The 13,829-nt window shown below is 40.4% G+C and overlaps 1 protein-coding gene across 1 annotated transcript in view; it reads right to left on the bottom strand.

Annotated features, from left to right (window-relative positions):
* Positions 1-655: 655 nt before the first annotated feature.
* The window catches only part of RIGI (RNA sensor RIG-I), a 71,499-nt gene continuing 58,325 nt past the window's right edge, over positions 656-13,829 (bottom strand). The window contains exons 15-18 of the mRNA XM_050760754.1: positions 11,723-11,893; positions 10,421-10,572; positions 3,548-3,691; positions 656-1,068 (exon numbers count right to left, since the gene is read on the bottom strand). Coding sequence (XP_050616711.1) covers positions 772-1,068; positions 3,548-3,691; positions 10,421-10,572; positions 11,723-11,893 — 764 coding nt within the window. The 3' untranslated portion in view covers positions 656-771. The remainder of the gene's footprint in view (positions 1,069-3,547; positions 3,692-10,420; positions 10,573-11,722; positions 11,894-13,829) is intronic.

The raw sequence follows: 13,829 nt of genomic DNA, 5'->3' as shown, positions 1-13,829 counted from the left end.
GACAGCTTTTAGTAGTGAGCATAAAAATGGCTTTATGTACTCATGTTCTCTGTGTAGCCGTACCACATGTTGCTACACAGGGAACATGAGTACATATAACCATTACATATACATACCTGTATGTATGTATAATAGTTATATATACATATTTACAGTATATACATGTATATATATTGAACCCTTGGAATTACCAACCCTTAAGGGATCAGCAAAGAGGAGGACTCAATAAAAAAGACTAGACTAGAACTAGAAGAGAGAAGAGCCCAGGGACAGTTTCAAGAAGAGTGCTCAACAGGGCCAAATGTGCAGAGGTCAAATAGAAGGTCAAGAAGTGCCCAGTGGATTTGGCAACCAGAGTCACTGGTAACCTTCAAAAGAACAATTTCAGTAGATTGTTAATGGCAAAAGCCAATGTACAGTAGGTTAAGGAGAAAAAAGGAGATAAAAATTCCCAACATTCCATTCATTCATCTATCCCGGTGTGTACAGAGTGATTACTGTGTGTTTGTTGGCAGTTACTCTAAAAAGAAAGCTAGAAATGAGGCTTTTAAATTTTTCCCAAGTACTAAGAGCTCTGTTGGCCTACAAAATATTCAGTGCTGTGATTCACTCATGTGTGCTTTGCATATATAATATAATACAAACTGTTAAAGATATTTTTAAAAAATATTTTCACAGGCGTACAAGCGATCCATGATTATACCCACTATGTTTGTTTCTTCTCCACTCAAAGTTACTCATTCCCTGTAGCTGAAGATTGAGGCCCTGATATCATTTGGCCATTTCTGCTGGATCAAATGGTATCTTCTCAAAATGAAAGTCCTTCCACTTCGAGTACAGTGTCTGAACTCCAGTTGCAATATCCTCCACCACAAAACTTTCAATTTTTATAACTGGAATCTCAAATGTCTTGTACTTCATATGGATTCCCCAGTCATGGCTGCAGTTCTGTCGGGCACAGAATATCTTTTCTCTTTTATCAAAATTTGAAAACTTCTTTGGCTTGGGATGTGGTCTCCTCACAAAGCATTCCTTAAAAGCATCTCCAAGCACAGTGTAATGGCATTCCTACAGATAAAGGGATGGAATAACACACAAAAGAGAACATTAGAACCAGTACATAATTGTGATTTAAAAAAAAAAAAAAAGAGAACTCCACAATAATCTGAGATGAAGAATAGGTGGGTCTCACTTATTTTACAATTGGAGGAAAACAAATATGGATTCACCTAAAGTCCAGAGGACGATCCATGCACCTGACTCCCTTCTACAGGCAGGGTAGTGTTGCAAGTGAGGACACTGGGCACCTCATAGAGAGGAAGATTAAGAAAGACCCAGGTAACCCAGCTTCTGAAGGTAGATACTTATTATTCAAAAACACAAGCGATGTTTGTTGAAAATCTGTGAAGCTGAAGTTCACCAGTGGCCCTAGCAGGCACAATCCAAAGGATACAGGGAAAATGACCAAGGTCAAGGTGCAATTGAAGAAGGTCAGGGACTAACGTGTTCACAGGCCCCACCTAGAGTCAACTTTAGAGTAAACGGCTCAAACAAATGCAGATCCAACATACTAGTCCCTCAGGAAAACATAGGGTCTAAAAGGGCCATTTTTAGTAGAATAATCACCCAAATTGGAGCTAAAAGGACCTTTTACGCTAAAGAAGCAGACTTAGAAAGGTAAGGGAACTTAGCAATATGACTCCTAATATGCTTTTTGCCCAAACAGCTGAGCTGATGAGAGATTTCTGCTTTCTGAAGATGAATGGAACACCCTGAAGTAATAACTCCTCATCTGAGCCAGCCCAGCCCCTCCACCGTAACCCCACATGCAAGACAGTTATACCCCACATTTCTCTTTGGAGATTTTTCTAACCCTTTTTCTGAAAGTTTTAAGAACAAAATATAAGGCTGCAATAGAAAGCCAACCTTCAGATGTCACATTTTACAAATAAGGATATATTTTCTTCATTATAGAAGTGATCCATAGCCCAAAAGGAATGTTTGGAAAACATAAAGTACTAGGGAAAGAGAAAAAGATCATGGAATCTCACCACCAAAATATTAATACATTTTGGTATAGTTCCCCTAGCCTTTGTTTTTCTGTAGAAAGGTAAGTTTTTTGACTTTTTCTTGACAGTGACAATGGTATTTGCTGCTGTTTCACACAGCTATAAAGTAGCATCTTTATAATTTTGTGTTCTGGTTACTTTTTTCCACATTAGTTTGTAAGCAGTTTTTCATTATACTACATAAACTTCATAATCTTTAAAATAAACTTTACTTTGGAACAATTTTAGATTTACAGAAAAATTGCAAAGATATCCCAGAAGATTTCTGCATACCCTTTGCCCAGTTTCCCCAAATGCTAACATTTCATATACCACAATACATTTGTCAAAACCAAGATATTAACATCAGTACATTACTATTATCTAAACTACAGATTTTACCACTCTTTCTCTAGTCATATCCTTTATCTGTTCCAGGAGCTAATCCAGGACACTTCATTGCATGTAGCATGACTTTTTTTTTTTTTTTTTTTTTTTTTTTTTGAGACAGAGTCTTGCTCTGTCACCCAGGCTAGAGTGCAGTGGTGCGACATCAGCTCACTGCAACCTCCGCCTCCTGGGTTCAAGTGATTCTCCTGCCTCAGCCTCCTGAGTAGCTGGGATTACAGGTGCCCACCACCATGCCCAGCTTATTTTTGTATTTTTAGTAGAGAGAGGGTTTTGCCATGTTGGCCAGGCTGGTCTCGAACTCCTGACCTCAGGTGATCCACCTGCCTCAAAGTACTGGGATTAAAGGCATGAGCCACCATGCTCGGCCTGACCACTTTAATGGCTTTTTTTTAAATGGCTGTGTAATATTAAGTGGCTGTACAGCAATGTTTTAAAACTATTTTTTTCTTTTTTTGAGCCAGGGTCTTACTCTGTCATCCAGACTAGAGTGCAGTGGTGCAATCATGGCTTACTGCAGCCTTGATCTCTCAAGTTCAAACAATCAGCCCACCTAGCCTCCTGAGTAGCTGGAACTACAGGCTCTTGCTACCATGCCCAGCTTTTTTTTTTTTTTTTTTATTTTTTTTTTGTGACGGAATCTCTCTGTCACCTGGGCTGGAGTGGAATGGCGTGATTTCGGCTCACTGCAACCTCTGCCTCCTGGGTTCAAGCAATTCTCCTGCCTCAGTCTCCCGAGTAGCTAAAATTACAGCCGCCTGCCCCTACGCCCAGCTAATTTTTGTATTTTTAGTAGAGACAGGGTTTCATCATGTTGGCCGGGCTGGTCTCGAACTCCTGACCTTGTGATTTACCCACCTCGGCCTCCCAAAGTGTTTGGATTACAGGTGTGAGCCACTATGCCTGGCCAAAAACTATTTATTATTGAACATTTAGTATTTCTTTTTCACTTCTTAGCTTTTTTTTCAAATACACAGATCATGGCCACAATAGCAATGGAAATAATAGAGTTTTACTATAAATATTTCACCGACAGTAAGCTTTAGCTAGTGCTAAAACATGACCAGGCACTTTGTAAAAAGGCAGCTTACCTCTATCACTCTTATGTCAGCTGTGTAACATACCAAGGCTTTGCACTTTCCGCAGAGCAGTTTTTTATTTTCCTTATCAGGTACAGGTTTTGGTTTTTCTTGACTATCTCTGATTAATTTTTCATGAGTCTGTATATGCAGAATCTAATGCAAAAATAAAGACCTCAAATATAATTTGAGTATAACACATATAGAGAGAAACAGGCACAGATATATACATATACATGCACATATACAATCATTCATATACAACTTCCATGAACATATGGTACCTGACTTGGTAAAATCACAGATTTTATTGGTTCTCCTAACTTAATATTAGTCAATGTTTAATTGTGGCCTCCAACTAGTCTTTCAATTTCTTCATCAAAAATGCTCATAAAAGCACTAAAGATGTCCATAGAATAGTCATGTGAACCATGCTTTCTACTTCAGTGTTTTGCAAAACTTGAAAAAAAGCAAAACCTGTACCAGATATACAATATGCACTGTTTCAGGCATAATTATATCCATTTGCAGGCACAAACCCAATGAGTGATACAGCAGGCAGAAGAGCCCCTGATACGGTTTGGCTGTATCCTTACCCAAATCTCAACTTGAATTGTTTTCATCTTCCAGAATTCCCGTGTGTTATGGGACGGACCCAGGGAGAGGTAATTGAATCATGGGGGCCAGTCTTTCCTGTGCTATTCTTATGATAGTGAATAAGTCTCACGAGATCTGATGGGTTTATCAGGGGTTTCCACTTTTGCTTCTTCCTCATTTTTCTCCTGCTGCTGCCATGTAAGAAGTGCCTTCTGCCTCCCACCATGATTCTGAGGCCTCCCCAGCCATGTGGAACTGTAAGTCCAATTAAACCTCTTTGTTTTCCCAATCTCAGGTATGTCTTTGTCAGTGGCATAAAAACAGACTAATACAGCCCTCAACATCTAAAACCTTTTTTCTCTCTCCCCTTCAGCCACAGGGAATATTGTTGCATATGTGTAGTATGATTGTATTCTAATTCAAAATCTAGTCCTTGGCTAAGAACATGGTCCAACTTAGAACCATGGACATGATAGTATAAAACTCTTCATACCAATAAATAGATCTCAAACTGAATGAAAAAAAAAAATCATAGATGCCAACACTGAGATGAGAAAGATTTTAAAGCCCCTAATAAAGATGCTTCGATGGACAATTATAAATACTTTTGAAACATAAAGAGAAAACATAAAGGTTCAACAATGAAATGGAAGACAAAGTTTAGAACTGAAAGATACAACCAAAATAAAAAGGTCAATGGATGGGCTTTCCGTGGCAGAATGGAAGGGACAAAGAAAAGAGTCAGTGATCTGAAAGTACAACAGAAATTACCCAATCTAAACAACAACAAAATACACTGGGCGGCGGGGGAAGCAAAGTCTCAAGGACCTGTAGGACTATAAAAAACGATGTCATGGCACTGGAGTTCTGCAAGGAGAGAAGAGCAGGGCTTAAAAAGTATTCAAAGAAATAACAGCCAAATATATCCCAAATTTAACAAGCTACATCAACCAAGATTCAAGAAGCTGAACAAGCTCCAAACAGGATAAACACCTTCAAAAAACACTCTGAGACATGTTATAATTAAACTTATGAAAACTGAAGAAAAAAATCTTGAAAGCAGTCAGAGGAAAAAAAAAAAGACATCTTACCCATAGGGGGAAATCGGTCTGAATAACAGGAGATTTGTCATTAGAAACAATGGAGGCTACCTGGAAGTGGCACAATATTTTTTAAATGCTGAAAGAAAAGAACAGTCCATCCCAGAACCCTAGACTCAGCAAGATGCCACCTTCAAAAATAAGGAAGAAATGAAGACATTCTCAGATGAAGGAACACTGAGAATCTGTCATCAGCAGATTTACCCTAAAATATTGGCTAAAGGAAGTTTTCTAAACAGAAGAAATGATAAAAGGAACCCTGAAACATCATGAAGGAAGAAAGAACACAGATTTCCTCCATGTCTTCTATGGAAGATTCTGTCCGTCCCACTGGTTTATGGTGGCGCCTCTCTATATCAGACTATGCTTTCAAGTGTCCCAGGTGGATCCAGACAGCCTAGATGCAAATAGCGTCCCTGTCACTTAGCAGCTACGTCATTTTGGGGAAGCGCCTCGTTTCTTTACATACAAAATGGGACGATAGCATCTGCTTCATGGACTGTCAGGAGATAACATGAGCTTATGACTGCTCAGGCCTGCCCAGCACAGGGTAAATGCCCATCAGCGTTGCCTCCCTCTGTTAGGCTAGTCTTATGCTAAGAGCCATGAAAATGTTGTAATGGGGTGGCTTGTAGTTTTGTATTGATAAGGCAATCTCCATTCATTAGGGATTGCCTTATCAATACAAAACAACTAGCTACCCCCATTTTAATTTTTCTAGAAATATAGCTATTTTCATCTATTATTTTATATAAACTCTAGAACCATTTTATCAAATTAAAAGTATATTTATGCTTTCAATATGGTTTGTGATACATGAATAAGCGAATTTGGGATGAATGCACATGTTTAAAATATTCAGTCATTCAAGAGCATGGCATTTCTTTTATCTTAATATCTCCCAGTAAAATTTATTTGTCCTCATTTCTGCTTCAAACTTTTCTGATTAGGCTGGTAGATGTAATGGTTAAACAGATGGGCTCTACCAACTCTGCCATGAACTAGCTGTGTGATCTACTGGCACTGAAGCTATTCAAGTCTCAGTTTCCTGCCTATAAAATGACATAGGAGGCACTACTATATGGATTGCTGTAAAGCCTATTGATGTAAGTAAAGCATTTGCAGGGACTAGTGGAGAGTCAGTGTTCTACATGCATGAGCTGCAGTTATTGTCACTGTGAATGGAAATCTCCCTCCCCCTTATATCTTTTAGTTGGTTACTGATCATACATAGATAATCTGATTCCCATACCACTTCAAATTCAAATTTGCTTTATATAAAAAAAAATTTAGATTTTTTTTTTTTTTTTTTTTTTTTTTTTGAGACAGTCTCACTTTGTCACCCAGGCTGGAGTACAGTGGCACAATCTCAGCTCACTGCAACCTCCGACTCCTGGGTTCAAGTGATTCTCCTGGGTTCAAGTGATTCTCCTGCCTCAGCCTCCCAAGTAGCTGGGATTACAGGCAGGTGCCACCACATCCAGCTAATTTTTGTATTTTTAGTAGAGATGGGGTTTCACCATGTTGGCTAGGCTGGTCTTGAACTCCTGACCTCGGGTTATCCACCCACCTTGGCCTCCCAAAGTGCTGGTATTACATGTGTAAGCCACCACACCCGGCTTCCTTTCCCCTACCCCCGCTTTTTGAGATAGATTCCTACTACGTTGCCCTGGCTGGACTTGAACTCTTGGGCTTAAATGATCCTCCCATGTAGCTGGGACTATAGGCGTGAGCCATCATGCCCAGCTAGACCTAGAATGTTTTGATTTAAAAAACCAAATATACTGGCTGGGCACAGTAGCTCATGCCTATAATCCCAGCCTGTAATCCCGACACTTTGGGAGGCCAAGGCTGACATATCACTTGAGTCTAGAGTTCAAGACCAGCCTGGGCTGTAGAGACCATCTCTACTAAAAATACAAAAATTAATGATGCGTGGTGGCACACACCTGTAGTCCTAGCTACTTGGGAGGCTGAGATTGCAGTGAGCCAAGATCACGCCACTGCACTCCAGCCTGGGAGACAGAGTGAGACCCTGTCTCAAAAAAATAAATAAGAAATAAATAATTTTAAAACTAAAAACCAAACGTGATTTCCCCTTCCCCACTTCTTGCCCCATCCCACCTGAAATTATCTTCATTATTTTTGTAAAAATAAAGGGTGTTCAGGCCTCCTGTTTTTAATCCAATTTTTCACTGTTGTAAAACTGCTACATTATATCCCATTATTTCCCTTTGGACAAATTTCTAGATTTGAAATACCTGGGTTATATGATACACATTTTCCTATGAGCAATTTTAATTTTCTTTTTTAATTAGTTTTTTCAGATATGGTTCTAATCACTACTTAAGCAGAATAGAGGTTACCAGGAAAGAAGGTGAAAATATAACCTTGCCTTTCAGGCATCCAAGTTTTTAAAAAATTCACTTATAATGGTATTCAATTATATACTGAAATTCAATTAAATACTAATAATCTCAAATATTTTAAGTGTTACTCTAGGCAATAGGTATAAATCCTAATAAGCTAAAACTATTACAGCTATACTTAAAACTAAGTAAAAATCAATAACTGGGTAAAGAGGCTCAACCAATCATAAGTCTATGGCATACTGACCTTCACCCATACAACCTAAAAAAAGAAGCCTAGCTCCACACGGAGGTGGAGAAAAGCAAACTATCTTAATTATGTGTAGTCATGGGTACGCATGTTGGAAGTTCTTTGTTCAAAATGAACTTTCTTTCATCCCATCTTTGTTCTCTGCTTCATGAGGAAAGAAAAGCAGCTTCCTCATTTTGATTTCAAATAAACCTTCACAACCACAACTGCCAGACCCTTCATCCTTATTCCTCCAGAATGAAACACCACCAAATCCTGAAGCGTCCACCATGGAAATCAGTTCTTGGATACCTCTGGGCTGTCTACATGTTAAGATGGCTGCAGAGTGACCAGAGAATTCTGGGGCGGGGGATGGGGAGTGCTCTAGTGACAGCAGGCCACACGCAGACAAGGGACAGTACAGCTGGGGCGCTGGGGAAGAAAGCAGTCTCCCAGTACTCTCTGCTCCTCCGTCTCCCTTTCCTGTTCTTGCAGATTGCCCTAAAGAGCTCCAAGCTTTTGCCCTCTCTTCTGCAGAGTTCCTTCCTTCCATTAAAACCCATATATAGGGACCAGGATGCTCAAACCCAAACCCCAAACCCTTATCAAAGCACCCACAAAAGGGGGGCTCACCCCTAGAACCATAATTCCCTTTAGTTTTAAGAATATAAGATTTTCCCTACCTCATTATACTTTTACTAAGCCTTTTTTTTTTTTTTTTTAGACAGAGTCTCACTGTGTTGCCCAGGCTGGAGTGCAGTGGTGTGATCTCAGCTCACTGCAAGCTCCGCCTCCCTGGTTCACGCCATTCTCCTGCCTCAGCCTCCCAAGTAGCTGGGACTACAGGCACCCACCACCGCACCTGGCTAATTTTTTGTATTTTTAGTACAGATGGGGTTTCACCGTAGTCTCAATCTCCTGACCTCGGGATCCACCCGCCTCGGGCTCCCAAAGTGCTGGGATTACAGGCGTGAGCCACCGCACCCGGCCTTTACTAAGCCTTTGAAAGCAAATCCTTCCCCTTTGAACAGGGCAGCTGGGCCTGGTCATGTATTATAGGACAGGGATACCAACACAACTCAGGCCTCCCGGCTGCCAGTAACTCCCAGCTACACTGGTTATAGGGCTTCTTGTTCCCTACCATCTCTGCCTATGTCTGTAGGTGTTAGGGGAACCCCAAATGCTATTACACAGCCTGATTCAACAGATATGTAACCCATTTCCTCCTCACCCCACTCCTTATCCTGGTGTGCTGGCTACAAAAGAATGCCTACATCTGGTCTAGCCTCTCTCTTCCTCAACAGACTTTTACTCTATTGCTTCTGTCACATGAGTCTAAGTAGCCTGTCACCTAGGAGAAGAGATAAACATTATGCCATGGTTATTAAAACTCGTGGTTTTAAAACATGTTTTGGCAATATATTTTACAAAATGGAAAGGTGTCTCAGTGAAAAGAGAATCCCATCCCCAGTAAAACTAAGGGAGGAACTACGTAATTTCCCTGCAATTCTCCTCACTGAAAATGTGGAAGACGTGGTTCTGGATAACTTAATCTCCCAGCTTTAGGAAGAAAAATGTTTTTTAGATTAGTAAACACTGACAAAGTTGTGATTTGTGTACTAAAGTGTTAATCTGCTTTCGATAACTGATTGTCAATACTTTTTGGAGCACAGAGATTATGACTTTTTAAAATTATAGACACTATGGAGTTGGTCTATTAAACTGTAAGGTTCATCTTCATGAAGTTAAACTATGTCTCACATGTCTATCCAATAACAGCTCTCATTTCTTGGGCATGTATTTTATGCCAGGCACTAAGAGATACAATGCATACATCTCATTTATCCTCATGACCACCCTGGGAATTAAATACTATTATGTCCCCCACTTTTTACACGAGGAGATCGATTATTTAAAAGACAGAGCAACTGCCTGAGGTCACACATCTTGCAAGTGACAGAACTGGGATTTGAACCATGGATTCTAGTGTTAAAGCTCTCCCCTAGCCCTGCAGTGACCATGCTTCCAGAGATTCTGAGCCTATGTAAATCTCTGCAATGGGTCTGGAGAAAGTGTAGGTATGTGTTTCTTGACTTTCTCCAATCTGATTTCATGCTTCTGTGTTATGGAAATTACAATGGAATGAAGGTTATTACACTAAGAAGTTGATCTGAATAGGTATGCCACTCCAAGGTATATATGATTGTCCACAGCTATAAAAAGACATTCCAATACCTGCATCATGACCTAGGAGCTTTTCTCTGAGGACTCATTGGAGAGAGAGAGATTTAAGGAAGAGACTAAGAAGAGCTGTTGTTTTCAGTATTAGGATATAGTCCTTGAGATGAACTGTCAACTACAGAAATCCTAGCTCAATTTGCCTTTTAGATCTGAAAACATAACTTCAGTTATTAGCACTATTAAATATAATCTAAACTCATTGACACTTAAAAACAGAATGAAGTTAATATTCGCTAAGTATAAACTTTTTGTTGTAACACTCTAAGCAATATGATAAAAGGTACCAACCATCCTCACCTTCCCTGATAGTTATTTATAGTCAGATGCTGAAAGAATAACATAGACTTACCTTTTCCCTAAATACTGCTTCATCCCATGTCTGAAGGTGTAAAATACAGTCATTCATCATTTTTTCTTTGTACATGTTTATTTGTTCTTTTTCAATTACACCAGCATTACTAGTCAGAAGGAAGCACTTGCTACCTCTTGCTCTTCCTCTGCCTATCAGAAAATAAATATTTTAGTTGGTGTTTTTGACTTAAAGCTCTGATATAATCTGCAAATAGGTAAACAGATAGAGGTAGTCCTAAAATTCAACTTTGGTTCACTGAATCCCACTTCCCAGGAAAGTTGAGCTATTAAAGAGTGAACTCATGAGGCAGCACTGCTTGAACCCAGGAGTTTGAAGTTGCAGTGAGCTAGAATTACACCACTGCACTCTAACCTGGGTGACAGAGCAAGACCTATCTACATGAACCCCCAGTATGACACTGTGATGGCTCTAAGATGAGCAATAAACAGGCCCTCCTTCGAGAACCTTCTAGACAATGAGGAAATAAGATCTCTTCATAACCAGCAAAACATAGGTGGAAAATTTTAAGTGTTATTACAAAGATAGATATAAAGGGTTACAGGCTTTATATATTCCAAAGAGAGATTTTTACCAGCTAGGAGGATTAGGGTCAGATGATATGGAGGCAGGGGAAGAGGTAAAATGAAGAGTAGCAGTACCTGAGCAGTTCCTTCAACAAGCAATAAATGAAGTCAGGTTGGCGGAAGTGGATAATGAACAAAAGGGAAGAATGGATAATAAAGTTGGAAAGAAATGGGTGCTGGATTTTGGAAACTTTAGCATCAAGTAAATTGGGGAACCACTGGCGTTTCAATACAAGGAAGTGACATGATCACAGCTGTTTTTCAGGAAAATTAGTATGATAGCTGTACTTATGGAAATTGGAAGAAGAAAAGGAAAAAGGAGGGAAGACTAGTTAGGAGACTAGTCTAGTCCAGGTGGGGCAGAAGAACTGTGGAGTATCCCTTCTTGAATACAGGGGGCCCTTCAGCCCACCAGCACCACCATGAAAGGTCTACAGGTTGACTGGCAAAGCTTCAATCCAAGTTGGAATTATTCTTCCATAAATATATCAGTCAATGCCAGGCAAGTGAGCAGCATCATTGTAAGAATCAAAGTAGAGTTTATGTTAGTGAACAAAACTGTAGCCACCTCGAAGGCCAATGATACTAAAGTGCACTGTGCCATTGTTTACATACTCAACCATGGCTCAGTAAAGAGAAAGGCCAGAATGACACATACACTTACAAATCAGTCAAAACAGAATCCATGTAGGAATGGTCTCAAAGCTTCTCTTACCTCTGGTTTGGATCATTTTGATGACATTGCCCACATACTCATACAGGATGACAAGATTGCACTGTGCAATGTCAATGCCTTCATCAGCAACTGAGGTGGCAATCAGAATATTGTGATCTCCATTGACTTTGAATGCTTCCAATATACACTTCTGTGCTGGGAGGGTCATTCCTGTGTCAGAGTAAGAGGGCGTTATACAACTCACCAAAGAGGGAATTTCCCCCTTGAAAAAAACAGTTACTAATTATGGAATGCTTATTACATGCCAAGTACTGTGATAAGTACTTTATATCCATGATCTCACAACACACCTAGGCAGTGGGGTCTGTTTCTATGGCTGTTTCAGAAGGGACATTTAGGGTGGCATCTAACGCTTAGACTCTGCCACAAGACTGAGTTCAAATCCCAGCTCTGGGGGACTTATTGGTTGTATGGCTTTAGCCATATTATCTAAGAAACACACTTGTTTGCAGAAATATCAACAGCTAATTGTAACACCTTTACATGTGTGTAAGAATTTATAGCTGACAAAACATTTTCACGTCTTCTCACCAGAGTGATATCATCATAAAGCCCTATAGGTCAACGAGTAAGTGTTCCGATTCCCCTTAACAAATGAGGGCCGTGCCAGGCGTGGCTCACGCCTGTAGTCATAACACTTTGGGAGGCCAAGGCAGGTGAATCACTTGAGCATAGGAGTTTGAAATCAGCCTGGTTAACACAGGGAGAACCCATCTCTACAAAAAAATTTAAGAATTAGCTGGGTATGGTGGCACACACCTGTAGTCCCAGCTACTCAGGAGGCTTAGGTAAGAGAATCACCTGAGCCAGGGAAGTTGAGGCTGCAGTGAGCCATGATGGCGCTACTACACTCCAGCCTGGGCAACAGAATGAGACTATCTCAAAAAATAAAATAAAGACACAAATGAAGGGGCTTGAGGTTCCAGAAGTAAGGTAAGCTGACAAGCTAGCTATCAGCAGTGTTGGACCTTGAACTTCAGTTTAAGACCCTAATAGTGTGCACTGTTGGGGTGTCGGCCTCCCCATACACAAACTAAATCATTTTCTGCCACACCCACCCACAATACAGTTGTATTATGTTTCTCTATGAAAAAGGCAATGCTGTCTGCTCACCAATCCTGTTTCTTTCTCCTGCTGGGGGCACACAGCTGAATTATACTTCCCAATCTAACCTGTCACTAATGGCATGTAGGCAGAGGTCATGTGTGTATCTTCCAAACCAGACCCCTAAAAATTGTCCATGTTCTTGTTATTTCTCATCAATGGATGATAAGGTCACAGTAGAGGACTTAGAGACCCCCTGTGAGCCATAATAAGGAAAGAGCCTGGGTCCCTACAGTAAGTGGAAGAGGATGGAGCAGAGCCCCCACCCCTACCTATCTATACTTGGGAGCGTAAGTGAGCAGAGCCCCCACCCCTACCTCCCTACACCTGTGAGTGTGAGGTATAACTTTTATTTTGCCCTGCCCCTGAGATCATGGGGGTTGTCTGTTAGAGCAATCAGATTACCCTGATTTACACACAGCCTGTTCCTGGCTGCAGCTACTGGACTGAAATAAACATTTGAACTATGTTGGGCCAATGCAATTCTTCCCTCTTGGAATCTGAAATTGGGATTTGGAGACAGGTAGTAAATCAGGAAGGTGTGGGGCAGTCATGAATGGAGAAGCAGAGAGAGCAATCTGTAAAAGGAAACTATGAAGCAGATGTGCAGGATTCAGAAAAATTTCCAGTCCCAGTTGCAATTGTCCACAAAGCCCGAGTGCACTTCCGGACTGTGAGTTCTATGGTAGACCCAATTATCCCTGTAGCAGCTACACCCCCTTGTGCTTAGACTAGCCTAAGTGGGTTTCTGTTAATTGGGGAAAAGAAAGCATCTTGACTAAAACAACCACATACTGCCTTCTAATATCCTATGATAGTGGAGGCTAAATTTAAATTGTCTGAATACGGTGTGAAGTTCGGATGTGATAATTACCCAGTTTGTGTGATCATGGCGGACACCCAAAATGGTGGCTCAAACAATATGCACACTTCAAACTGTGTGGATCCTAAAGACATCTACGTTTGTCTATTAGTAGAATCA

The sequence above is a fragment of the Macaca thibetana genome, chromosome 15 (assembly GCF_024542745.1).
Source record: "Macaca thibetana thibetana isolate TM-01 chromosome 15, ASM2454274v1, whole genome shotgun sequence".
Taxonomy (NCBI): domain Eukaryota; kingdom Metazoa; phylum Chordata; class Mammalia; order Primates; family Cercopithecidae; genus Macaca; species Macaca thibetana.
This window is presented reverse-complemented; position numbering and strand designations above follow the sequence as displayed.